This window comes from Temnothorax curvispinosus, unplaced genomic scaffold (genome assembly GCF_003070985.1).
Source record: "Temnothorax curvispinosus isolate PA1 unplaced genomic scaffold, ASM307098v1 QBEX01004532.1, whole genome shotgun sequence".
NCBI classification, from domain to species: Eukaryota; Metazoa; Arthropoda; class Insecta; order Hymenoptera; family Formicidae; genus Temnothorax; species Temnothorax curvispinosus.
Genome location: NW_020214312.1, coordinates 220,936 through 244,786, shown reverse-complemented (window position 1 = coordinate 244,786; position 23,851 = coordinate 220,936). Strand labels below are relative to the sequence as shown.

Here is a 23,851-nt window from a genome sequence, read left to right as displayed (position 1 = left end):
ATGTCGCGCGATTTCGAAAGGCGCACGCGCGTTTTATCAGAGACTGATAGCGTGGCTTCTGCGAAGGTAATCGAAATCGTATCGAATTGTTTCGCAAATTGACGCAACACGGTACATCATTAACGCTCCAAGTGTTAAAAGTTGAAATTGAAGTGCCACCATCGTTGATTTGCAACAGTAGCCATGATGATGATGTAAATAGACAAATGAGAATTAATATTCATTTACGATGTGAGTAGGCAAATGATAATTAATGTTGTATTCATTTATCATATCGATTCTTCACGTCTGCAATTCAACTCGCGTAGGTATACGATTATTAAGTGTCTGAGCCTGTACGATTCGGGAAATATCCTCGTCGTGAAAGCGTATGAGAGGCTCTGTACTTTTGTTACCTAACAAAACTTGAGTTCTGTTAGGTAACGAAACTTTGTCGTCGCTAAAGTATCCGAGTTAAACTTTCGACGGTACAGTTTGACAAGTGCTTCGCACTTGGGTGTGCGGTGATATCGTTTATCTCGATCGTTTCTACTGTTTAACGAAAAGGATATTTCACGCGTTGTTGTACAATTATTCTATTATCTCCGTACTGTAAAGTATTAACATATTGAACGTTTCATCGTTATATTGAATAAAACGAATGAAACATACAGATTTGGCGCAATAACGTCGCATGGGATTGCGTCATGAGGATGTTTCACTGCGAAATCGCAGTGAAAACACGATCGTTAGCAAGGCCGAGGAAAAGGAACAAGAGCCAATAAAATGAGAAATAATTATTCTATCAAGTAAACGGTTAAAATAAGTCAATAGATAAACTGTATGAGAACTAAGAAATTGTCATTAATATATGAAACGGTGATAACTGTATGATTACTGCATGATTAAAAAGTAGAAATTATACACAGAAATACGTGAATAGTCATTAAGTAATATTATCGTTGTCCATCTCTCCCCTTTCTTAATAAAAATAGGATAATTGTGCGCTATTATATAAGTAGCATGATTTTCTTTAGATCTTTTATTCTTGCTCTTGCAAAGTCCTCGGGGGTAAAATATCCTCACGCGATGAGGATATCCTGAAATTTTTCTTCTACCCGATCTATATTACATTTTATAGATTGTATCATTTTTTTTAATGGTTCATTTGTAATGATATTATCGTAACGACTGTCAGGAAATTCTTTCGCGCTGTAGGGGAATGTATAATAGAGAATGCGCAAGGGAGAGGATAATTTCGAAAGCATGGCAGAGCGATGTAGGACCTTGAGGATCCCTCGGCAGTCGACGTGTCTTCTCCGACCGTTACTATGGGCAGCTGTCCGCCGCACCGCCGTGAAATGGTACGAACTGGCAACGTTCGATGTTGCGAGCTTCGAGAGAGAGAAATGGCATAAAGTAGGCACGGTCGATGGTTCCCGAGGGCACTAAGGCGAGCAACGGAAAAACGTGTTAGAGCGACAGAGGAGATGGCTGCAGGTGTTGCGAGTGAAACGTCGAAGCGGACGACACGTGCAATTCGACGCGTCTGTTGACGCCAAGAGCCATCGAGCTGTGTTAAAATACAAATTATTTCCGCCGCCTAAATGCTTCAATTATTGTAATGCAAATAGCGATAAGAACATTATTTCGGAATTATTATACAAATTGCGCGTCTGATATTCTGTAACTGTGTAAAAAAACTGTAAAAAAAAAAGAAACTACAATTTGTCGGAGAAAGTGCTCGGCATGTACAAAAGTCTATATCAAGTCATTATCTAGAAATTATCATCACAGAAAATTCGAAATTTTTTTACACCATAACACATTCGTAAGTTTAATATCAGTAAAATCAAAATGTGTATTTAATGGAAATAAAAAGTGTTATGAGTAATGGCATTCAATCAAGTTTTACTTAATGGAAAATCTATCCCATTGACTAGAGAACGCGCTTCTCCGGCGCTTTGCGTTGTTTTCCGATATAGGCGGCAGATACGTCTGTGGCGTGGCAACTGTTCCATTAAATTAATTTGAGCCAGGGAGAGCCAATAATACGGATTACGACTGAGCCTGCGGCGAAAATAGGACGTCGTATTTATTAACGCGGAAGTTCGGCACCGATTTAAGGACACGGCGGCAAATTTCCGACGATCCGCCACCTGAGGGGCCGCGCACGGGACTATTTTTAAACTTCACTTGCAACGATAACGAAGGGTTAACACGCGTGGAAGAATGTCGAAGGTGTGCGGAAGAACGGCCCGAGATGAAGAAAAGGAAAAAACGGCGGATCGATAAGCACGGCCGTCGATCGTCGCACGATTAGAACGTGGCTGTTGATTTATTTGTCGCGGTTGCAGATAAGGAGACCTTATTTCTCAGCCAATTTCGGATCGACTTTTAACCGACTTCTGACTCATACTTACCAAGATATGTAATATTACAATTTTTCACACGAACAGCGAATAATGTCATACTAGATTTTGATTAAAAAAAAGACCATTTAAATCTTTTAGAAGATTTCAGAAATAAGAACCATCTAAAAAATATGAAATGCATATGAAATATATATCTGATGTTTACGTGTCAACAGTAATACGAGACGTTCCGCATTCCAACTTCATCCTCATTAGAGACTCTTCGATCTGCCCCTCCCTTCTCACTTTTATCACTTTTCATAGGATGTCCCACTTTTGCCATATTATTTTTAGCGGAAAATTCTTTGACCGTTTCGTAATAGATTCTTCATTAACAAAAATGTTAAGGAAGATCATTATCGTATTTTTCTCAAGGCATGTATCTTCATAATTAAATCTCAAATTGGTAATCCATATTTGAAATTAATCGAAGAACATGAGCTATTTTATTTCCTCGAGTTTAGTTTATTAGAATTTATTTTCCAATCGTCGGTTATACTTGAAAATTATAGCTGTCATTTTGATCGAAAGGAGAACTCCAAATTGGCTGAGGAATTTGTCACAATAAAAAAATAATTGCGATAAAACTGGGACGCGCTCCGTGATCCTTATTGACTCCAAATTGACCGAATAATCTATCGTTGGAAAATAACGCGATAGAAATGGTACATTCTGTACACCGCGCCGCGCGATAACATGCGACCCATTTCCACCCTCGCGTAAGTCAGCCAGGGACGAAGAGAATAGGGGGCTGGGTGTAATTAGCACTCGAGACACCCATTCGGAGCATTAATGGGAAACATCGCCGGATGTCGCCGGCTTCTAGACGAATTCAATTTCGAACGTCTTCGAGCGACGTCGAAGCAAGAAAAAAAAAAAGACTTTCTGGCAAAATATAATACACGTGTTCGCCACTCTTCGATTCGATCGTCCTTCTTTAATAATACATGCTCATTGAACGTTACGGCAATTTCTCGATCTAAAATTAGAGAAGCAAGCTTTTTCGCTTTTATGTCTCAATACTGACAATTGTAATATCTTCATGTCCAGTTTCCACGTGTAAATACTTCGAGTCCAAGATGTATAAATGTCGGAGAGCCTGTTTTTCATCGCGTCAAAGATATCAAAAGGAGTAATAAAAAAAGTGATAATTTCCAGTTTCAGATAGTCACAACATTGCATATTAATACTCTATAAATAGCACAAAGTGTATTTCGAAATGATAAAGTTTGAAATACATTTTGAGCTATTTATAGAATATTAATATGCAATGTTAATATGCAAGTGTGTTTCGAAATAACAAAGTTCGAAAACAAGCTTAGCGTTTGAAAAGCCCTCACATACGGAAGTGAATATCTCTTTTCACAGCAAGAATTTTGATGTGCTCCGTCCTGCGCGTCCGCGAATAGCGCCGTAGTGAAACCAAGTCCGATAGCGCAATGGCGGTGAAAAAAAAAATAAACGTGCGCGCGATTGACCTAGATATATCATCGAGTGTGAAGAGCACCCGCGTCCCATTCGCGAATAATGAAAGCATTAATTAAAAATTGATCGCGAATTAGCTCTCACGCTTCGTCACCCTCGCGTCTGATAAAATAATATTTATACATTCGTGACGGAGTTAAATAATTATCAAGGAAACGTGCGGAAATCGCTCTCTGCACTCGAGATACCTCGAAGGGGATTCGACAATGTCGTAACTCTAATATTTTATCGCGATTAGCGCGAATGCTTTCGCTTCTACGTTTCGCTAAGAGCATCTGCCTCGCATTCGCTCGCGCGATCCGTTGCTATCTGATTCGAGCCGCGAGGAAGGAAGCGAGTCCGCTGCGCAGAGGAGCGCAACAGGTCCGAAGGTATGCCCTATGATACGGAGCGTAAGAGTGTAGAAGCAAGAGCGAAATGTAGGGCAACCGGAGCCGCGGAGGCGGCGACGGCGGTGGCGGCGGCACTGGCGCTGGCCGTCAGGCTCCGCAATTTCGAAAATATTAAATCGGACCGCCCGGTTGCCAGGCCGAGTCGCCAGGCGAACGAACGATGCGATGGCGCGATCGACCGTCGTAGACATAGGCTTAGACACGTAGGTGTGAATGTAGGTCAGGGTACCAGCACGTGCAGCGGAGCCAGGCCGCGTGCAACGCCGGGGAAGAATACGTCGAAGGACAGCGGAGAGTATACGGATAAGTATCCAGGCGGGTACTTGAACGGCAATACTCGTCCCGAGCAGGCCTCGATAATTTTCAACTGGAACGCTGTTTACCCGGAGCTCTCTCATTGTCAGAGACCATCTTCCAGGCTATTTCAAACCTCGATACGCCGCGGACAAAGGTTAATGGACTGGTTTCACTGGACGAGGCAGACGCTTGAATCATCATCGAAGAGTAACGTTCGTTCTCGAGTACCATCGCGCCGATATCGATATCGTCGCGTGAAACATCAGTTAGCAGTGATGCAGCTGCGCCGCGTATAGACGGTGTCCCAGAACTGTCGCCGCTCCTTTCGTCTGTGAATTCTCTTTTAGCTGATTTGAAATCAATTTCTCCTCGGTGCAGCGAAGCGATAGAGATTCCGGATTATGAACAAGAATATGAAGAACTTTGTCGAGCAGTTTCTAAGGCGTGGATATGCAACTTAGAGCTCACGCGTTAATAGACTTTTCCTCAGATCCTATGACATTTAACAGAATTTTGCTTCTGTGAAGCAAAGGCTGATTGATCGAGGGATAGTAGATCTGGAACACCCTGTATAGGTGATCGAGGAATTCTAGACGCGTTTAGGCCTTCGCCACCGAGAAGACCTCGCGCTATCGCCAGGCCCTTCTGGATTCGTGTTGCGAACCCGCGCGGCAACAGAACAGTTTCCTCCGGTGACGGACCGCGGAACGAGGACGACGCGCAAAAACGTCCGACCGCCTCTCGTCGGACTATTGTTCGCGAGCGCTCGAAAGAAAAAAAAAAGGCGGGAGGGCCGATCGTAGATCGCTCTCTCAGGCGCGTTTAATTTCACTCACGACTTGCACGCAGCGCTGAGCAACCGTTACCGGCCAGCAACGCTTTTATAGCTGTATTTTTAACCCTGGACGAGTAACGCCGTGCCCCGATGTTAGCGATTCCGCGCGTATCGTCTTCGAATATATCGTCTTCTAAAATCGATATTTTCGAAAGTGATCGCCCCTTTTCCCCGCGCCACGTATTTTCTAGATGATAAATCTTCGTCACGAGCGCGGTTCTCGGTGGACGAAGTATTGACTTTCGCGTATAGCCAGGTATTCCTGGACTTTGTTGCGGATGTAAGAAGGTAACAGCTATAACGAACGTTACGTTCGTAAGGACGACGTCAGCGCGATAAATCGACCTACGTACGTAAATCCGTTATAACCATTTCGCCGACCGAGCGTGCCGTAAATCAGGCAGCATTTGTGCCGAAGGTATTTACATTAAATGACTTGAGCGATTAATATCGCGGACGAAGTATTCGGCGAGGTTTTGCCAAGACCAGAGAAATGATTGACGATTTTGAGATGATCGAGGGCGAGATAGTTTTCAACGACAAATCGACGTGGGAGAAGAAACTGTTGTATACGTGACCAGGGAAAAGTAACAGGTATCGAAAACGATGGCGAACGGAAACGACGATAGATAGTTTAAATTAACGTTGATTAATACGCACCACGCCCCTCGACTTAATCAGGAAAACTCGACTCGGAGAAAGTTGCTTCAACGACATCGCGAAATCGCCGCGCGCCGGCAGACCGCGTGGGCATCAGTCATTGCCAGTCGGAGTAATAACTCGAAGAGCGGCGCGTGTTGGAGCCGCGGAGCGCGCCGACGATAATCCACTTGCAACGGCGCGTACGCACATGTCTCATTTCGATGCGACAACGCAACGGCGCGAAACCTTCAACGGGACGCGCGATATAATTTTTATTCAAGCCGACGAGCGCGTCACGAGGGACGGCAAGAGCGCGCGTTCGTGCGAACGAAAGAAGAAAATAAGTGAAAACTACTTGGAAACACTTGGAAGTGCAGTGTTTTTGTCGCAAACAGAGAAATTGGATTGTTATCGTTAAATGATTCTGGAAATATGAATGATTCGGTCGGCGTGTCTAGCGAAATCTATTTTGTTTTATGATAAACATTTTAATTACTGGTTATTTAATAAAATATTCGACGGCTCGCCACATATGCACATAATTCTTTTTCCACGCAATATTTGTTTGCTCATTGACGTAAATTATTCGATGGAAAATTTTCACAATGTCAATTGTTCGGAGAGAATAAAAAGAATTGTTTTGCTATAATCGTTTTACAGAAAAATTTATTTTCCTTTCTCTGTGCCTCATATATTTTACTCTAATTTTATTAAACGCGGAAAATACCGTAACATATGACTTTATTTATATCGTAATTTGTATGTTGTGCTATTTTGCAATAGTTTAATATTGAAACGTTCGCTTCATATAACCATTGGATACTCAACAAATTGCCGATATTACGTCAATAGCGTGGCGTTTCGCTATTATTGATTCGCGCGGCACTCGCACCGTTGATTTATGAACGAGCGTATATTGACTAGAATAATCGGGTTTCGCTCGATGCGGCCATCTACGCATCCGCTATACCAACACAATAAAATAAATCAATAAAAACGCTTATCAAAGGTCTTCTTAATTCCCATATTACCGGTCGAGTAACGCAATTAACTGCAGAAGCGACGAAAAAGTGAAAATCCTGCAGCGAATTATTCTTAAATATTTCTCAAATTAAAGCCTTCGTTAGAGATCCTCATATCTTCGAGTAGACTCAGCTCTTATTTTTTCCCGTTAAATCCAAATTTAATCTTTATTGAAGAATCTGTTCTTAACAATCTATGTTCTCAATTTCCTAATTTAATATCAGTATAAATTAGGTAAGTATACATTTCAATTTTCAAGTATTTGTGCAACGTGAGGGAACGACAGTACGGCTGATTAAGGCCGTAGATTTAAAACTCGGAGCGTGTCGGATTCCAACGTATATATACTAAAACGCGTGCAGGAAGCGAATGTAAGAGCAGGGTTAAAAGGGCGTTGCACGGTACGCGGCTCGTTCGTTTCGCTCGGCAACGCGACCAGCCGGGAAGTCTGTCGTCCTGAGTCACTCGAAGAGCCGAGTCGGCCGACGGCCGCCGCGCCGTCGCGCCGAGCCGAGTCGGCCGAGCAGACAGGTTGCTACGTGCCCTCGAGAACCTGCGCGGACATGCGTGTACACTGCTGTACACGCGTGACGCGCGCACGAGCGCGCGACTCTCTCGTCACGTGAGTCCGTGTGTTCGTCACGTTGTATTACATTGTCGAACGAGCGCATAGTATAGCGCCTACTCATCCAAGTATAACGTAAAACAGAGGAGAAAGAAAGAAAAGCGGACTTTGAAATTTCAAGAATTCGTAGATCGTAAAAACGAGCCGTCGCGGGCCTAGCCGGCCTGGGTTTGTCCCAGATGACAGTAACGTCCCGATGAGAAAGAATGCAGGACCGACTGGCAGTAGCGGCGAGCGAGACGTATAGCGCTTGTAGGTAAATGGCAAAAGAACTGCGAATCGATGGGAGCTTTATTAAACAATGTTATTTATACGACGCTAATGATAAAAGAGATAGCGTGGGCTCGCGTGACGCCGTAATTGCGTGTCCCTACCTGAAAGCTTGGACCGATTAAAGACTGGAAAATTACCGCGACGATGACAGCTGCGCGTCGTGAGAGGCAGATACGAGAATTTGAGAGTCAGCTGGGCGGCTGCTGGGAATCAGCTGATCCGTGTAAGCGGAAGTAACGCCTAATTGCGGCCTCACGAGCGTCAAGAGTTCGCTTATACGCCGAGGCACGAATGACTCGACGTAAAGGGTGGGCCGGTAATCAAGACGCAAAACAACAGAAGAATGAGGAGAATATTTCTTTTGGGAAAATAGATTAGATTTGTAAAGGAAGGTGGTCTCGCGTAAAGCTTTGTTGCGTAAAGCGTTGAGAAAATAAATTTTTCGAAGACTTTATTTACAACCTTTTAAATAATTCACGTTTTCCTAAGAACCTAATTTAGAATCTAATTTGCGCTTTGTATTTCGCGTTTTTGAGAGAGAAAAATACGCCTGTCGCAGTTGCGACTTCATTCAGATGTGCTTTCTTCTTCTTCGAGAGGGAGCGGGGAGAATCCCTCGACGGGGACGAATCGGAGTACGCTCTTCTCAGAAGAGTCGATCAATTTTTGTCGGACGTGACCGTGGGAACGTAACGGCGGGCTGCGATCGACCCCCTCAGGTAGGACCGGAAGGTCTTACGTGTGTGCCACTTTGTGGCCTACGGTTTGGAATTTCGTACTTCCTGTCCTCGAACACGTATCGCGGTTCCGGCTGCCGTGCACGAAGATTGCTGCGTACGAAAAGTGGACGGGCCTTATCGCTTCAGATTTACGGAGTGAGCCGTTTTCTCGGTGTACAGAGTGTTCCATTTCTACCACGCAAAACTTTAATCCTTTACAGGCTAATCGGTGCGAAAAATTTTATGAATGAAATATGTAATAATATCGAAGAAATTAACATATGCATTAAGATTTATGTATCAAATAATACTGAATCAAATAATAATCTTTTTCTTATAAAAGGAACGTCGGCTCGCGCAAGCTATCTCTACTGTCCAAAGAACTTGTTTATCGTCCAACTGTGCGCAAAGTAACGATTGTTGGCATGCAGTTACGTGTGTGTATACGTACACACGCGACTTACAAAAATTTGGACCGTGAGCGGTTCGAAATTGGGTCATTAAGGTGTATATACGATTCCGGATTCGGAGCGATGTATCAGCAGCCCGGAAAGCAATTTGCCGACAATTTTCGTTTAGATTCGCGCATGGTGCGCGCGACGCCGACGACGGGTCAATTGGTGGACGCGTTTACGACCCTCGAGCGAGCGAGAAACAAGCACGAGGTGATAAACTGATAACGCATGCATAACGATATTAACGACACACGCGTGTCCCTCATTGCGCGGAGCAGCCGGCCAAGCCAATGAAGGGCTCGGATTCATTCCGGTGTCGAGTGTTGTTCGACAAACGCGTCGTTGCCGCCACCGCCGCTGTGATGCTCGTTTTTGTTGTCGTCAGGAGGGGCACCGAGCAAACCTGTTCGCTTTATTCGCGTTTTATCTTGCACACATTTTTGCGCTTGTCAAAAATAAAATAGCTGCGTATTTTGGGACTCTCGAGTTAGAATAAGGAAGAAGAAAAAACAAGGGATACAGACATGATTCAATACAATTACAAAGCGGTATTAATTATCGAATATTTGTGCGATGTTCCATTATATCCCTGTATAATTACCGATTCCACATGTGTTGAATAAGACAATTTTTAAAAGCAGGGAAATATAATAAGAAATATTAACGAGAGATATAAATCATCCGTTTTAAGGATAGTCACGTTTCGATAGCTTCGAGCTATGATAAAAAAAGGAAGAAGAAAGGTAACATCGACGTGGGACCAATGCAAGCGTAAAGGCCTAAACACAATAACAGGTGAACACAATAACAGGAACAGGGAATAAGCCATCAGGTAACAGAAATGACCAGATTTCAACTTGCCAAAAACTGTGTATCAACGCAACGAAATATGAAATAGGCAATAGGAACAAAATTTCCGACGCGTTGGATTTCTATTTTCTATTACCTGTACCTGACCAATCACCCTAATGAGTATTTTATTATAAGTTGAAATGCGGTTATTTCTGTTGCCTGGCTAATTCCCTGTTTCTATTGCCTGTACTTCTGTTTAGGCCTTAAAAAGATGCAGCATGATGAAATAATTTAAAATTGTCAATGACTCATGCATGTTATCATTGATGGCATATCAGATGTCATTTGTAAGTGCGAGTGCCGGTTCTCGTGCTTTACTGAAATACACCGGCAGTCTATCTACAGAATATATCAACGGTCAAATAATCTCCAGCAGCGAGCGAATTTGGAATAAAACTTTTTCGAGCTGCCTTCGACAAATTTGGAACAAATTTTTTTCAAGCAAAGATCAATCGGACACTATCCTCTTCCACGTAACGTTATTACTTCTGACGAGGTGGCTCCGATATTAAAATTAAAACTAGGTTGAAATCTGTATTCCGCGTCAAATTTCGCTTTTCCCCGCATTGGAACTCCCGGCGTGACTTGTTTACTCGAGGAAAGATAACGCGATATACTTCTCAACTGTCACTCCTAACGCCAGAACGTCCGGTAAACTTAAAATATTTTTCGTGCAAGCTCTGCGGTCTCGCGTCGCGGCAGGTATTTCAAGAAGGCGGCCGGCGCGGTAAAACCGCACGAATATTCACCCACAAGAGCGAGTATTCAAAGATGAATCACGCGAGAGCGGTTTCTGGAAATTCTTTCGCTCGCCCCGGCGGCGTTGTCGAAAGAGACCATCATTCTCTCTACATGTTTTCTCCATATTCATTCCGGATAAATATTTCGCGGAACAATCAAAATTTATGTCCCTTTATTCATTTTTTCTCTCTCTCTCTCTCTCTTTCTCCTCTATAGGCAAACATACGCAAGATAAGCTGTAGGATAAGTTTATCTATTTTAAGTATACAATCTCTGATATTAGCAGCTAATTACTAGCTTGTCACGAGTGATATAATCGTCGACGATGACATCGAACGAGCTGTTAAAGCGGCTATTACTAACAAAGTCGTCATTACGAATGGGTAATAACGCGTTAGCGAAATCGCGGCTCGTGTTAACCGTGCAACGAGCCGAGCGCCGTAGGATTTTCCGCATGAACGCTTTTTGCAGTAACAACCGCGGCCATTACGGCTGGAAAACGCAATGTTTCCCCGAGCCGAGCCGAGCCGAGCGTCGCGTCGTTTCGCGCGCGATGAAACGCCACGAAAGATGTTGCTCCGAGCGCATCAAAGCTGCAAAGCCGTTTCGCTGTGTCAGCCCGCCTGATATTTCGTCAGCTCGGCAAAAGATTTCTCCGTTGAGAAACTTAGACTCGCGTCTCTAAGGAGGTATCTCTAATATCGAAGGGAACAGGTTTATTTTACTTTTCGGTAACAATTCTCAATTCGAAAAGGCATCGGAGCAGAACTTGCACAAAACGATCGTCCCTCGATCCGAATTTTGATTAGAAAAATTGCATAAAAAAGAGATCGAGTATAGAGATGAAAAAAATTATACATATACACGCTGTATATAAGCCTCTAAAGTTTTTCAAACCGCACGTTTTCAGCTGAAGATCGAACGGCGCGATAGAATGTTTAATTTTATAATTCAAAAGGGGCAAAAATAAATATCGTACTGTTTGCGATTAATAATTGTGAGAACACGTTGGCGCTTTGTCGGGGGAACATCAATATTTGCAGGCTTCCGGTCTACCGTACAGTAGCGTCAGTATGTAGAACCCGCTCTGTATTATGCCATTGCCGCGATAATCGGGAGAGCGTTAGCCTCTCCCGATGTTAGAATCATTGTTTTCAGCGCGCGGCAGACATCATTAGTCACACGAACTCGCGCCGCGAGCACTCGAGGGGCTGATAACTCCAGATTTCATCGTCGTTACATGCAAGACTGCAGATTGCGGATATCGTCGTAAACATTGCTCGATAGTTCGATTCGTAAAAACGGCGAACGCCGACCACGTGAGGAGATCTAACGTGACGTTTCGCTCGTTTTTCGTAAGATAATGAGAGAAGTTCGCGTGTCCTTTCGTCGCTCCTGGCGATCATTCCGAAATCTTTTCTCGGCACAGCGTTTTTATCTTATCTCCTTTTCGCTGTTTTAAACGAATTTGTATAAAATGAAACTTCACACGTATAAATTCGTGATAGATAAATGTTTTAAAAATTGTTTTAAATGTTTTAAATTTTCTTAATCCATTACATGTACTTCGTATAAATTCGCGATGAATAAATATTTGAACATTTTATAAATTTTCTTAATGCAGCGTATAATAAATAAACATGTAAATTCGCGAGGGATAAACATATAAAAATTTTTCAAATTGTCTTAATCCATTATATATACTTCGTATAAATTCGCAATCAATGAATAAATACTTAAACATTTTAAAAATTTTCTTAACGTATTATATAATAAATAAATATAACGTATAAATTCACCGAGTATAGTAACACCGAGCGAGAAATCATTTTTAAGTATTCGTTAATTGGTTAATTTAATTTCGCGATGCCTCTCATAGATCAGCATCGATCTTATTTTCAGTGCCGCTTTACAAAGAACTAATTCAACGTATAAAAATAAAGAAACGATGTCTTCGAAAAAAGAAGTCCGACGTAACAGGGAATTGCACCGACATATTGCGGGATCAATCGAATCGTTCATTCGAGAATGAGCTTGATTCTAAAATTGTCTAGAACGGATTTTCATATCGCACGATATCTCTCGCGTATACATATTATACATATGCACGGGGTGTTGTCTCCGCAATTCTCGCGACCTTAATTGTAACAGCAGAATGCCTTAATTTAGAGTCGACTTTTCCTCGGCGAAAATGTCGTGGGAGGTCATCGTTTGTCTTTCACTTTTTCACTTTGAGTCACGCGTTTCTTCGTAATTTGAAGCATGAAATCATGTTGGAATGTATTTTAAGAATTAACCAAGGGATACGACTTTGTTTCTCCATTTTGTCATTCGTGCTCCTGGAGCTCAGCTTGCAGAAAGTCCTTCTCTCTCTCAATCGCTCTCGACAACTGTCGGTATCTCTCTCTGTCTTCGCCGAGGAAAAATCGATAATAATTTTATCAGGAAACCTGCCATTAAAATCAACGTCGTGATTCGTCGGACATACCGCGGAAAACGTCGTTCCGAGCGTCAAGACGGATACTTGAACAGAGACGATAATGGAATATTACATTTGTATCAAATATTTTCTTTTGTTTCCAAAAAATTATAAAGAGTATCGCTCATCCCTCTCCCTGCAAAACGTGACTTAATCGCGCGGGGAAAGGACAATAATAACAACGAAGGACTCACCGAGACGGAGCTCCCCGAAGTTTCCACAGCCAATTTTCTTGCCGACCCGGAAGTTCGGGCCGACCATGAGCACGCCGGACGACGAGGTGACGCTGTGCCGGGACGAGTGCACGTTCGACCGGGCGGCGTTCCCGCTGCCCCTGGAGGCCCGTTTGGCGACCTCCTGGTCGGTGCGGCGCGCCCCGAGCTCCTTGTCGTCGCGGTTGTCCCTGCCGTCCCGTTTCTGCATCTCGTACCGGCCGTTGTTATCCACGGTTGCGGCGATTTAATTATCGATACACGATCTAACTGCGCGTGCACACGTATTTTCACCACACTCGCGGCGACGGCGACGACGACGACGGACGACGACGTTGTCGATGTCTTGTTTTGGGTCAGTGACGGGGCTCGATCCCGATCTCCGTGCAGGGCATAATCCCTCGTGCCCCTGGGAAGCGCGGACGACGGGCACGACGGCGGGACCCGACGCGACGCGATAGAAGCGGAACGACACAACGCGACACTCGCCGCAGTTTCCGCAAGCGGAAAAGGGCACGCGCGGGCGCGGTGTACACCGCGTAGGGCGCGGAAGGGTAGGACGCGCGCGGGTGGCGGCGACAGAACGGGAAAGAGGGAGGAGGGGAGAAGGAAAGAGAGAGAGAAAGATATAGATAGAGGGTGCCAAAAGGGGCTGACTGGCTGGCTGATTGTCAGAGTTCGACGGACGATGCCACCTCACGGGGATCAATCCCCATGCCAGCCTAACCTCTCGCCCGAGAGCCGCCGATCTTATCCCTCACGGCCGGCGGGGACGTCGCGTTTACGTTTACGTTTAGGTACGATCGACGACACGTAGGACACGTAGGACGTGGAAGGGCGCGGTGCGGCGCGGCGCGCCGAGGAAGCGTATCTGAGGTGCTGTCTCGCTGCTCCTACTCCCTGCTCGCGGCCCGACGGTCGGCGAACGTCACGGCAAACGTAACGGGTGGACGCGAACGGTCGTTGCGGCGTCGTGCGGCGTCGTCGCTCCCGGACGATCCCATAGCACGTTCGACCCGCCTCTCGCGCCCGGCGGCGGCCGCCGGGATGCTGCCGGGATTGCCGGGTGCCGGAACAGTCGACGACAGGAATCGCGCGGCTCACGCTCTGACGACGCGGTGGCGGCGCAGCACGGCATTACCGTGGCGGCGGTGGCGGTGGTGACGACGGTCGTTGCTGTTGTTGCTGCGCACGGTTGTGCCGTTGTCGCTCCTCCTGGTGTTTCTGCTTCTGCTGCTCCTGCTGCTGCTGCTGCTCCTGTTGCTGCTGCTGCTATCGCTGTCGCTGCTGGTACTGCCGCGAGCGCGCTTCGCGGTCGTCGGCTCCTCCATTACGCGCCGCGCGGAGCGCCGCGGATTTTACCTGCGCGAGCGAGCCGCGTGCGCTCGCGCGCGTCCGGAGACTCTCTCACTCTCTCTTGCTGGATCCTCGTCACGAGTTTCACGCTACTCCGGCTCCTCCTCGTCGACACGGCGGCGTATCGGCGTATCTCGCTCGACTCCGCGCGCACGACCCGCGGCTCCGTTCGCAGCGCGACTCACGCAGCGCGGCGGCTCCGTCCGCCGATCCGCGCGACAGGCAACGGCGAGGCGCCGAGATTCCCTAGGGGACTGGTGGACTGGCGCGCGGGCCCCCCTCTCCCCCCTCCGCCTCTTCGTGTAATCCGCACCTACGTAGATCGCACACGCCGCGCGCGGGACTCTCCTGCCGTCCCGCGCGGAAATGCTCCCGATCGGTCTTGAATAACGCACGCATACACGCGCGCGAAGAAAAAAAAACACTCGCGCCCACTCTCTCTTTTCTCACTCTCTCTCTCTCTCTCTCTTTGTCACTGCCGCCACGACAGCGGACTCTCGGAGCGTGCTGCTCGCCCGATCTCTCTCTTTCTTCTCACGACGTCGCGCGCCGCTCCGCCGGATGTGCAGCCACCTCGGCGACCCGCGCGACTCGGTCTTTCGCGCGTTTTTCCACACGGAGCCGTCCGCGCGCGAATCTCGCAAACGCACGCACGAACGGTAACCCCGTGGACTCGTCCTCACCCCCGATCAAACGCTCGCGGACGGACAGGCCAGCGCACCTGCCTCTCTCTCGCGCTCGACGAGACGTGGGTGAAATGAGTCGCTTACGAGACACCGGCAGGCCGGCCAACCGCCCTACCCAGCCTACCCTACGTCACGCCGAATCGACCGCGCCTTCGATTCGACCGCCGCGCCGCGCGTGCGAGTTCGAGTCGGTTCGAGTTCTCGTGGGCGACGACAATCGAGACGGACACGCGGTACATACAAAAATGATCGTGTCCGGCAAACTAAAAAACTGATAAATAAATAAATCCGCCTGAAAAGAAACATCACGCACGTTTTCACGCAAAATTATTTTACATATAATATTATATAGGCAAAAGAATAAAATATTTTTATTTAAAAAATAAAAAATCATGTTTGCTAAACTGGGTGAAGCTTAGAAATGAATAAAAATTTAAGAAATAAATAGAAATTTAACGTTAAATTCATCTACATCTTTTCGTTCGATTATTCTTCACGGCGACCGACCAATCACGACTGGCCTCAACTCTGAACTTGCTTTCACGCTGGCCTGTTTATAAAATTCTAGTCGCAGATGTGACGAGAATGATTTCTCTTGCGAATTGCACGTTGTAAATGACTCTCTCGAGTTGTCCGGACGAGAGGGAGAAAGATCGCAGGGAAAGCCGGGAACGGAAGGAATTTACTCCAATTTTACACATTTCGAACGGGTGATAAAATACCGTTGAATATCGACGGTGATCGACGCAGATTGGTAGCCGTGCGCGAGCGGCGCGAAGGCGCGCGTTACGAAGATCCACTTATCTCTGAAGGAAAAATATCGGCCGGAAAGAATTCAGTTTCCTCGCTTCGCTATTTCCATCGCCAGCGATTTTCTCGCGTGTTGCGCGACTGCGCGCGCGAAACGGAGCCGGAGTCGGAGCCGGAGAAAGAGGCGTGCGAGCCCGCCGGATCAATATGACCGATCGTCGGATGCACGTGAACGGTCTCGTTTCGGGCGAATGACGTAACGGCAGTGGCGTTATAACCAGTCATAACCCAGCGAAAAATGGCCGGCGCCGTGTGGGCCGAGGACGAGATCGGGCGAAAGTGGGACCGCTGCTTCACGGACGCGATCCTCAAGCTGGGTAATTATCGCTCCCGAACCGTCCGCGACGACGAATGCACCGTCCGCAAATGTTGCTGACGAGATTTCTCTTTTTTCAGGTGGCGGCGTGGTCCTTGGCGGAGTGTTTTCTCTATTTTTCTTCAAAAGTAAGATCACCTTGTTGCCGATGTGTGTGCGTGTGTTTTGTGCCGTTACACCCCTATGACATAACTGTATTTATTAATATAATTGTTGGAGTCAGTAGCGAGATATTCAGAGACATAGATGTACTTAGATTTCGGTCCGCCATCCTTAACATTAATATATTGCACGTGTGTCAATTACATGTATATTTCGCTGTTAAAACGTTAATTATACTTGAAGTTTATAGTCTTATATCTATATTTTTCAAGTCTCAATGATTACATGATCAATTGGTATTTACTGATTGTATAATTTTTTTCATAAGCAATGTCATTAGAGAGTTAATACTTATTTTATGATCCCTTTAATTCTAAATGAAAGTATATAATTCCTTTTATTCGTAGTATAGTTTTCATAGATTAGTTTTTTTATCTTGTGTCAAGAACAATAGTTTTACAGTGCGATTAGTGCTACTTTAATGTATTCTAGATTAGATGACAGTAATATACTTAAATAAATAAATGTTTGTTTAATTAGATAATTTATGAAAGAAATTTAAAGAAATCATATAATTTTGTCAAATTACTTTTCAATTGTTTTACGAGATGTGTATATGGATGCTGAATTTTCTCTGTAGGAAGGAAGTGGCCCATTATAACCGGTGCTGGTTTCGGATTAGGTATGGCATATTCCAATTGCGAGGCAGACCTCAATGCATCGATACGTCAGCAGACGCCCAGAAGTAAACTTGAGGAAAAGAAATAATTAGAGCAAATTGTAAAAGCGAAATTGAAGTTATTATTAAGATTAAAATTTTAATAAACTGAGTATCTTTACCACAATAATCTATTTTTTTTTTGCATTTGATCCACACTACCCGATCTTAGGAAAGTAATGCACAGTTAATTCCTTTGTAAAAGAAATATATTTTTCGATCACTTATTATAATTATATTAGTATAATAATTATAGAAAAATATAACTATGAACGTTATATATCGACAAATATTAATATGCATAAAATATGTAATAACGTGTTAAGAAATGTAGGACATTTGCCAGTTTTGTCATCGTTGCTTATAATTATTTAAACGCACATTTTACACATTTATATTCAGAAATTTTTTCATTACATAATATACATATAACAGTAATGCTGGAAGCGCATATATAGTGCATTCAAACTTGATTTGCAAACAATAATAATCAGTGATGTTCTGTAACAGATACAAGTTATTATAACTGACTTGCATTAACGGACTATATCACGTCTTAAATGGATATAGTAGTATATCTCTATTAACACAAATTATCTGTTCAATTGACAAATTATTTCAGAACTTCCAAAATTTATTATTTGACAAGAATTTCACGTATAATTGTATTTTATAAGAAATAAAACAATTTAAGAACAATAGTAATATTAACGAAGTATTACTATTACGAAAATATTCAAATAAACGGACATGTACTGTAATCTATAATTTATTTTCCAATAAACTCTTCGTTAACCTGATCAAATTTAATTAATACTGCAAAGAAAATATAAAAATGAATATTAATTTTGGAGATTCTGGGTTTTTCTCCATATCATATATAGTACATAAAAATTCTTGTGTCTTTATTTGGCATCTTATAGTGTATCTTTAGGTATTGAATATGCTGCCGAACCGGCAAGAAAGAATGAAATATTTGTAGAGTGACATCGTGCAACTTATATCTTAAGATTAAACACCATGCCCAAAAATTGTTCGTAGTGAATCGTTATGACACCATCCAGATCTGTATCCAGTCGTCTAAAGGCGGTTGTAAGAGTCTGAAGATAGAAAGTATGATTATTAAATTTCTTCATAATGAATTCAAACGTTTCAAGATTATCAGTCAAACGTATTTTTAAAACTGTGATCAAACGTGTAGGCTCAAAAATCGGCTTTCCCAATATTATTTAAATCTATAAATAACAATAAAATAACTCATTTAAGTACAAGTCTAACTCGAGGAGATCTCAAATCAGTTGTGCTTAGATCAAAGCTTTTACACATAAAAGTTGATAGATATTTCCAGGCAAAGTCACGAGCTATGCCTAATAAAATGATTTAGATACTTAGACACCTGTACTTACGTATAGGACAATGCAGCACTGTATAAAGTCATCAAAGTATATTGTACCACGTCCCGCACGATCGTACTTTCGTATTAGCATGTCGATCGTTTGATCGGTTAAACGGTAGCCAAAGTTTGTAAGAGCCGTCTTCAACTCATTGCGATCAATGTTGCCGCTGTTGTCGCGATCGAACGATCGGAAACAACTCTCCCAATCGGTGACGTACTTCCACAGCGCTCCGAACTCCTCGAAACTGACGGTACCTGCCTGCTTCTTATCAAACATACCTGTAGCAGGATCGGTTTTATCAAACATACCTGTGCCAACAAAAGTAGGGAACAAAATAATAACAATATCAAAAGACCATGCAAATCGATATCGTACATGTATCATTTTACTACAATGATATATTGAAAGAACCAAGAGTGTGCGACATGCTATGATTTGAAGGAATTAAAACAGTCTACATGAACTAGGTTTCCTAGCGTCAAGCGACAGAGATGCAGCCTTTCCCATTTAGCACTATAGAAAAGAGATGAGAAGGTTTTAAGAGAATAGAAGAAATCATAGATACCCAGATAGCATTAATGTCTAAAAGACATCATAAAGATGTCTTTAAGATGCCAGAAATCTTAAAGATGTCTTTATGATGTCTTTTAGACATTAATTGCTACCTGGGTACAAAAGTAATATATACATTATAAATTCACATGGTCATTTTGAAAATATACTGAAAACATATCGTACCGATCATTAGACGTACTGTTTCGGGATTGAACGGCGTCCATGTACCGTTTGAGAGAGCTTGCTGTAGCTCCTCCGCAGTGATTGTACCGGATCTGTCCCTGTCCACCCTGATAAAAAGTGATTATTTTCAATTATCAACTGAATGTCATTAGTCATTGCCAAATTTATTCGTTTGAATCTTTAAATTTATCGAAACGCACGATTACGTCAGGGAGATAAAACAGAATTTTGCTGGATAAAAAGGCGCATAATGCGGAGTAAAAAAAATACAAAAGCAAAATTCGTGTAGGTTAAACTAATTACTGAAAATGAGGGTTCGCGTCGCGCAAGGAAATAGTCTCCGCAGGTGTCGGAGACTATTTAGAAAGAGAGGATACGTATTAAGTAATGTCATAATTGTACAATAATTTATTGTATAGAAAATAGGAAAATTATAGAATAATTTGTAGAAGGGTATACTGTACCGCTGGAATACATCCCAAAGGAATTGCTGGCTCGGCATCGGCGATATAAAAGACATTTTCGTGAATAATCGACAAGGAATGTCACGACGAAATGAGACAACGGTACAATATCTTGCGCGATATTGCGTTTGTTAGGAGAAGATAATCGCAATCTATCGCACTAACAACCGCGACTGTTCTACGCAATCTACGATCTACGCTGAAATTCACTGGCTCTGGGCTGGAATTTCTCGAAAGCGTGACTTTACGACACGTCACTTTATACTGACCAATACCAACATCTGCCAACACCGGAACTGCGTTCCGAAATGTATTAGGTCTGTACTTTACAGGTGCATCTCGTAGCACTTTCCGCACTTGAAATGAGATACGCGGATGCTTTGATGTTGGAGGAAAAAGTAAAAAAGTAAAAATGCGAAAAGTTTAGCTGTAAAAAAGGCCTCTATTGACCTCGGACATATATATTTCATCTCAATTACTGTAATAAGATTAATTTAAAATAAATTAGTTAATAATGTTTTTAATGTTTACAGTTTATATAACTATTTAATCTAAATATATAACTATTCTTGTTAATTTTAATTAAATATATAAAATTAAAAATACTTTTTATTTATAAATAATATGTTATTGTTAAAAAATCTGGAAAAGATGTAGATTGGTATTTAATTGCAATTTAATTTTCAGAGGCATTAACGATGTTTTTCTGCTCCAATTTATAATTACGTATGATCGCACGTGAGAAAAAATTTGTAAAATATTATCAATTTATTTTACGTAGCTGCTATTACTTTTCAGGCGACATTAGACTTGCCTCTCGTCGCTCTTGGTCTTCTGACCGTATTCCCCCTTTTGTATCATTCACGAAGAACTTTACATAAGCTGTGTTTCATGTGTATAAATTTTCATAATATATTTCATTATTAAAAATATCCTTACAAATAGATCAGGAGAAAGGTCAATCGAGATGGGAATCTTTCGACTGACTGTTTTATGCGAATTATGCGTTAATACTAAGTCGTTTTAGGTTTATTTATCTTCCACGCTCCGATTTTGTATCTAAGCCAGATGAGTAGTAGATCCCTGCCCATCTGCAGCCAACTCCAAAACGGTACTATCTTGGAGCCCTCGATCTCCGTCCAGTTAACCGCTATTTCGGTCACGGGAATGTTGAGAGTCTGGGCGATGTAGAGCATTTCCACGTCAAATGCCCAGCGTTCGACGTGCAACGCTTCGAATATCGTTCTCGCTGATTTTCTCGTTAGGAGCTTAAATCCGCACTGCGTATCTCTAATGCCTCTAACGCACAACAGCCAAACTAAGAAATGAAATCCGTGCATGAGAAAGAGTCGGAAGTAGGATCGCTTGGCAGTTTCTTCCTTCTCTAAATGCGCTCTTGATCCACATATTACCGCGTCGGACAACGCCGTTTCCTCAGGCTTGCTCGTGTAATCGACTGAAATAAATTGATTAGAATTAATAATACTCTAATATTGTAATCTGTAGCTCTCTATTAGGACCATTAGAGAATTATTAAATATAAGAAATTAAATGTAATATCAAAATCTTAATTTCTTTTCAACTTACATCCTAGAACGTTTGTTAAACTCTCATCTAACTTTTTTAGATCACTGAACTTGGTAGCACCATCTGCATCCGCGAATAATAAAGCACTACCTCTCGCACTCAGCATACCCTTGAATAAATTAAAATACAATAATTCTAAATAATGATATGACAATGTAAAACTGACTTACTTAACAACAATGAAGCTTCCTAGCTCCATCAGAATTACTAACCAATCTTACAGCACCACCTTTTCCTCTATTTTTTACAAGGTTCAGTACTCTTATAGTATTGTATATTGACGCGTAACTATGTGCAAAATCTACAGTCTTGTCTCTACTGCCGTCACTGACTACTATCACTTCGTAAGTTAATCCAGACTTGCTACGTTCCTCCAAATATTCCAGACATTCGTCCAACATTGGAGGCACTGTTAAATAAAAGTAAAATTAATAAATAACACATAATAACGCCTAGAAATAATACATATGCAACGAATATTACGTCTTTGTTCCTCATTGTAAGCAGGTATAATGACACTGAGATGTACGCTCCAGGGATCGTGTAACGAAGGGAATGCCTCCCTTCTCTTTGTGTTGCAGTCGAGAAAGAACTTTTCACTTTCATCCCTCGAGATTCTGGGATATCGCTCGCTCGTCACGTATATCACTACAAAACACTAAAACAGACACGTACACTTCTGTAAAAAGCCATTGTATTAAAAGAATAATTATTTCATTGTATTTTATACGATTGTACAGAATAAAAGTGCATAATAGAATTATTTTTTAAATTGTTAATTAGGGTGACGTCTTAATTGAAAAAGAAACAAGTGTAAGATAACCTGAGCATACCAAAATTATGACGAGTGCAGCCAGCAGTACTCCGTAACACAGTAAACATCCCAATGATAACATTTCAGCACTGGAGAACACTTAACAATTAGACAATGAGAGATGAAAAGTATATAGCATCGAGCATATCTCTATTTTTCTTTCATTCTTAGTATACGTCATCTAAAAGTCTGTACGTTCCAGTTGCACTCCCTCACTCTCTGCACCGTGTTTCCCCGCACATTTACGAAAGGAGAAACTACAGATAATTGACGCGATTGGTAAAGAAGGCATGCGAGCGCGGCATTGGCCGGCCGCCGTTTCACAAAGCACTTAGCACGTAGTCGTAGTGCCATTCCATCAATTCCATGTTCCATGTAATGCCGGCTAAAGTTATGTAAGATTGCACCGTGCAGCGTGTTACAAGGAAGAATTAAAGAACCCTGTAATTATTTTGCATGACGACCGCCGATCCTTGCAAACAAATTGCATGTAAATTGCAGAAATGCTTAAACGGTTTGTATAATCTAATTTAATCGAAGTACTAGGAAACATAATAGGTTTCTAACCTCTCCTTTTGAACTGAGCATGAAAATCGCATGAATTTAGCTGATATCTCGATTAGTATTACATAGTTGATATAATAAATGCATGCTTAAGTTTTTATTAAATAAATATGGAATAATACTTCAATAATAATAATATTTCTGTTCTTAGACAATGTGTTCCAGCCTTCCCGTTGTGCAGACGTACTTGAAGAAATTAGAAAGTGTTGCTTAAAAAATTCTGCTAACTCTACAGTTTGCGACGGCATAAATACCTCGAAACCATACGAGCATAATACCGTAGATTACGTAAGTCTGATATTTGTTTCATCAAAATATAGAATCTTGTCTTTTATCAGAGAGATGCAATACCTCTCGACAATTATAGACTTCATTCTATAATCTTCAACTTTACTAACGTTTTTTCAGCGAAAAGTTATAAGATAAGCGATGCAAAACGAAGGGAGAAGAAGGATAGTGCCGAAAAGAGGATTTATGTACCGTTATCCACGAATATTTGTTTTCTCAGGTACAGCGATTGCTATGTGTATGATATTCAGCAAACCAATTTACGACATTTTCTTTGCTAAACCGCCAGAGAACATGAAAAAAATTGATCTTTCCGATCGATTTTGAGTTCGGGTAAATCTGTTATCTGTTTGCGTAAGAGAATGGAGGCTGTAAAAAAAGCGAAGCAGAGATTGAGACAATATCCGATTCTGTTAGCTCGGTGTCAAGATTCGGCGTCAAAGTACGCGTCTTGCGTATTAGCGAAATCCAATTTAGAAAAGAACGCTTGCGCCGCGGAGTTCAACGAATTGAAAAAATGTCTTGTTAAAGCCGCTGCGAGCAGTAATACGAGATTATAAACGAGCTTGATGATTGGATCAGTGGGGT

The 23,851-nt window shown here is 42.6% G+C and overlaps 6 protein-coding genes across 12 annotated transcripts in view; 3 read left to right on the top strand and 3 right to left on the bottom strand.

Annotated features, from left to right (window-relative positions):
* The window catches only part of LOC112453609 (casein kinase I), a 28,067-nt gene extending 13,234 nt beyond the window's left edge, over positions 1 to 14,833 (bottom strand). For 2 of the 6 annotated variants that reach the window (XM_025014452.1, XM_025014454.1), the window contains exon 1: positions 13,406 to 14,833. In XM_025014452.1, the coding sequence (XP_024870220.1) occupies positions 13,406 to 13,634 (229 nt within the window). In that variant the 5' untranslated portion in view covers positions 13,635 to 14,833. The remainder of the gene's footprint in view (positions 1 to 13,405) is intronic. The other 4 variants (XM_025014456.1, XM_025014457.1, XM_025014453.1 and 1 more) reach the window with 3 other exon arrangements.
* A 1,532-nt stretch (positions 14,834 to 16,365) lies between these two features.
* Positions 16,366 to 17,541, top strand: LOC112453607 (MICOS complex subunit Mic10-like). Its single transcript, XM_025014450.1, has 3 exons — positions 16,366 to 16,592; positions 16,672 to 16,719; positions 17,334 to 17,541. The coding sequence occupies exons 1-3, from the start codon at positions 16,514 to 16,516 to the stop codon at positions 17,459 to 17,461; spliced, it is 255 nt and encodes an 84-aa protein (XP_024870218.1). The 5' UTR covers positions 16,366 to 16,513; the 3' UTR covers positions 17,462 to 17,541.
* Positions 17,542 to 17,778: 237 nt separating this feature from the next.
* Positions 17,779 to 20,293, bottom strand: LOC112453606 (programmed cell death protein 6). 2 transcript variants are annotated; one of them, XM_025014448.1, is made up of 4 exons: positions 20,011 to 20,293; positions 19,547 to 19,653; positions 18,818 to 19,116; positions 17,779 to 18,511 (listed from the first exon to the last, which is right to left on the bottom strand). In XM_025014448.1, exons 1-4 carry the CDS (start codon positions 20,064 to 20,066, stop codon positions 18,410 to 18,412), a joined length of 564 nt encoding a protein of 187 aa, XP_024870216.1. In that variant the 5' UTR covers positions 20,067 to 20,293; the 3' UTR covers positions 17,779 to 18,409. The 2 variants fall into 2 exon arrangements, with proteins under 2 accessions (XP_024870216.1, XP_024870217.1); XM_025014449.1 differs by having other exon boundaries at positions 18,818 to 19,086; positions 20,011 to 20,289.
* Positions 20,294 to 20,897: 604 nt separating this feature from the next.
* On the bottom strand, positions 20,898 to 22,652 carry LOC112453605 (dolichyl-phosphate beta-glucosyltransferase). The gene is made up of 5 exons (XM_025014447.1): positions 22,431 to 22,652; positions 22,081 to 22,255; positions 21,810 to 22,006; positions 21,598 to 21,706; positions 20,898 to 21,466 (listed from the first exon to the last, which is right to left on the bottom strand). The coding sequence occupies exons 1-5, from the start codon at positions 22,491 to 22,493 to the stop codon at positions 21,024 to 21,026; spliced, it is 987 nt and encodes a 328-aa protein (XP_024870215.1). The 5' UTR covers positions 22,494 to 22,652; the 3' UTR covers positions 20,898 to 21,023.
* A 126-nt stretch (positions 22,653 to 22,778) lies between these two features.
* LOC112453599 (cx9C motif-containing protein 4) lies at positions 22,779 to 23,436 on the top strand. The gene is made up of 3 exons (XM_025014429.1): positions 22,779 to 22,925; positions 23,127 to 23,263; positions 23,384 to 23,436. The coding sequence occupies exons 1-3, from the start codon at positions 22,868 to 22,870 to the stop codon at positions 23,399 to 23,401; spliced, it is 213 nt and encodes a 70-aa protein (XP_024870197.1). The 5' UTR covers positions 22,779 to 22,867; the 3' UTR covers positions 23,402 to 23,436.
* A 91-nt stretch (positions 23,437 to 23,527) lies between these two features.
* Positions 23,528 to 23,844, top strand: LOC112453600. Its single transcript, XM_025014430.1, has one exon. The coding sequence runs from the start codon at positions 23,626 to 23,628 to the stop codon at positions 23,821 to 23,823; it is 198 nt and encodes a 65-aa protein (XP_024870198.1). The 5' UTR covers positions 23,528 to 23,625; the 3' UTR covers positions 23,824 to 23,844.
* Positions 23,845 to 23,851: the final 7 nt, after the last annotated feature.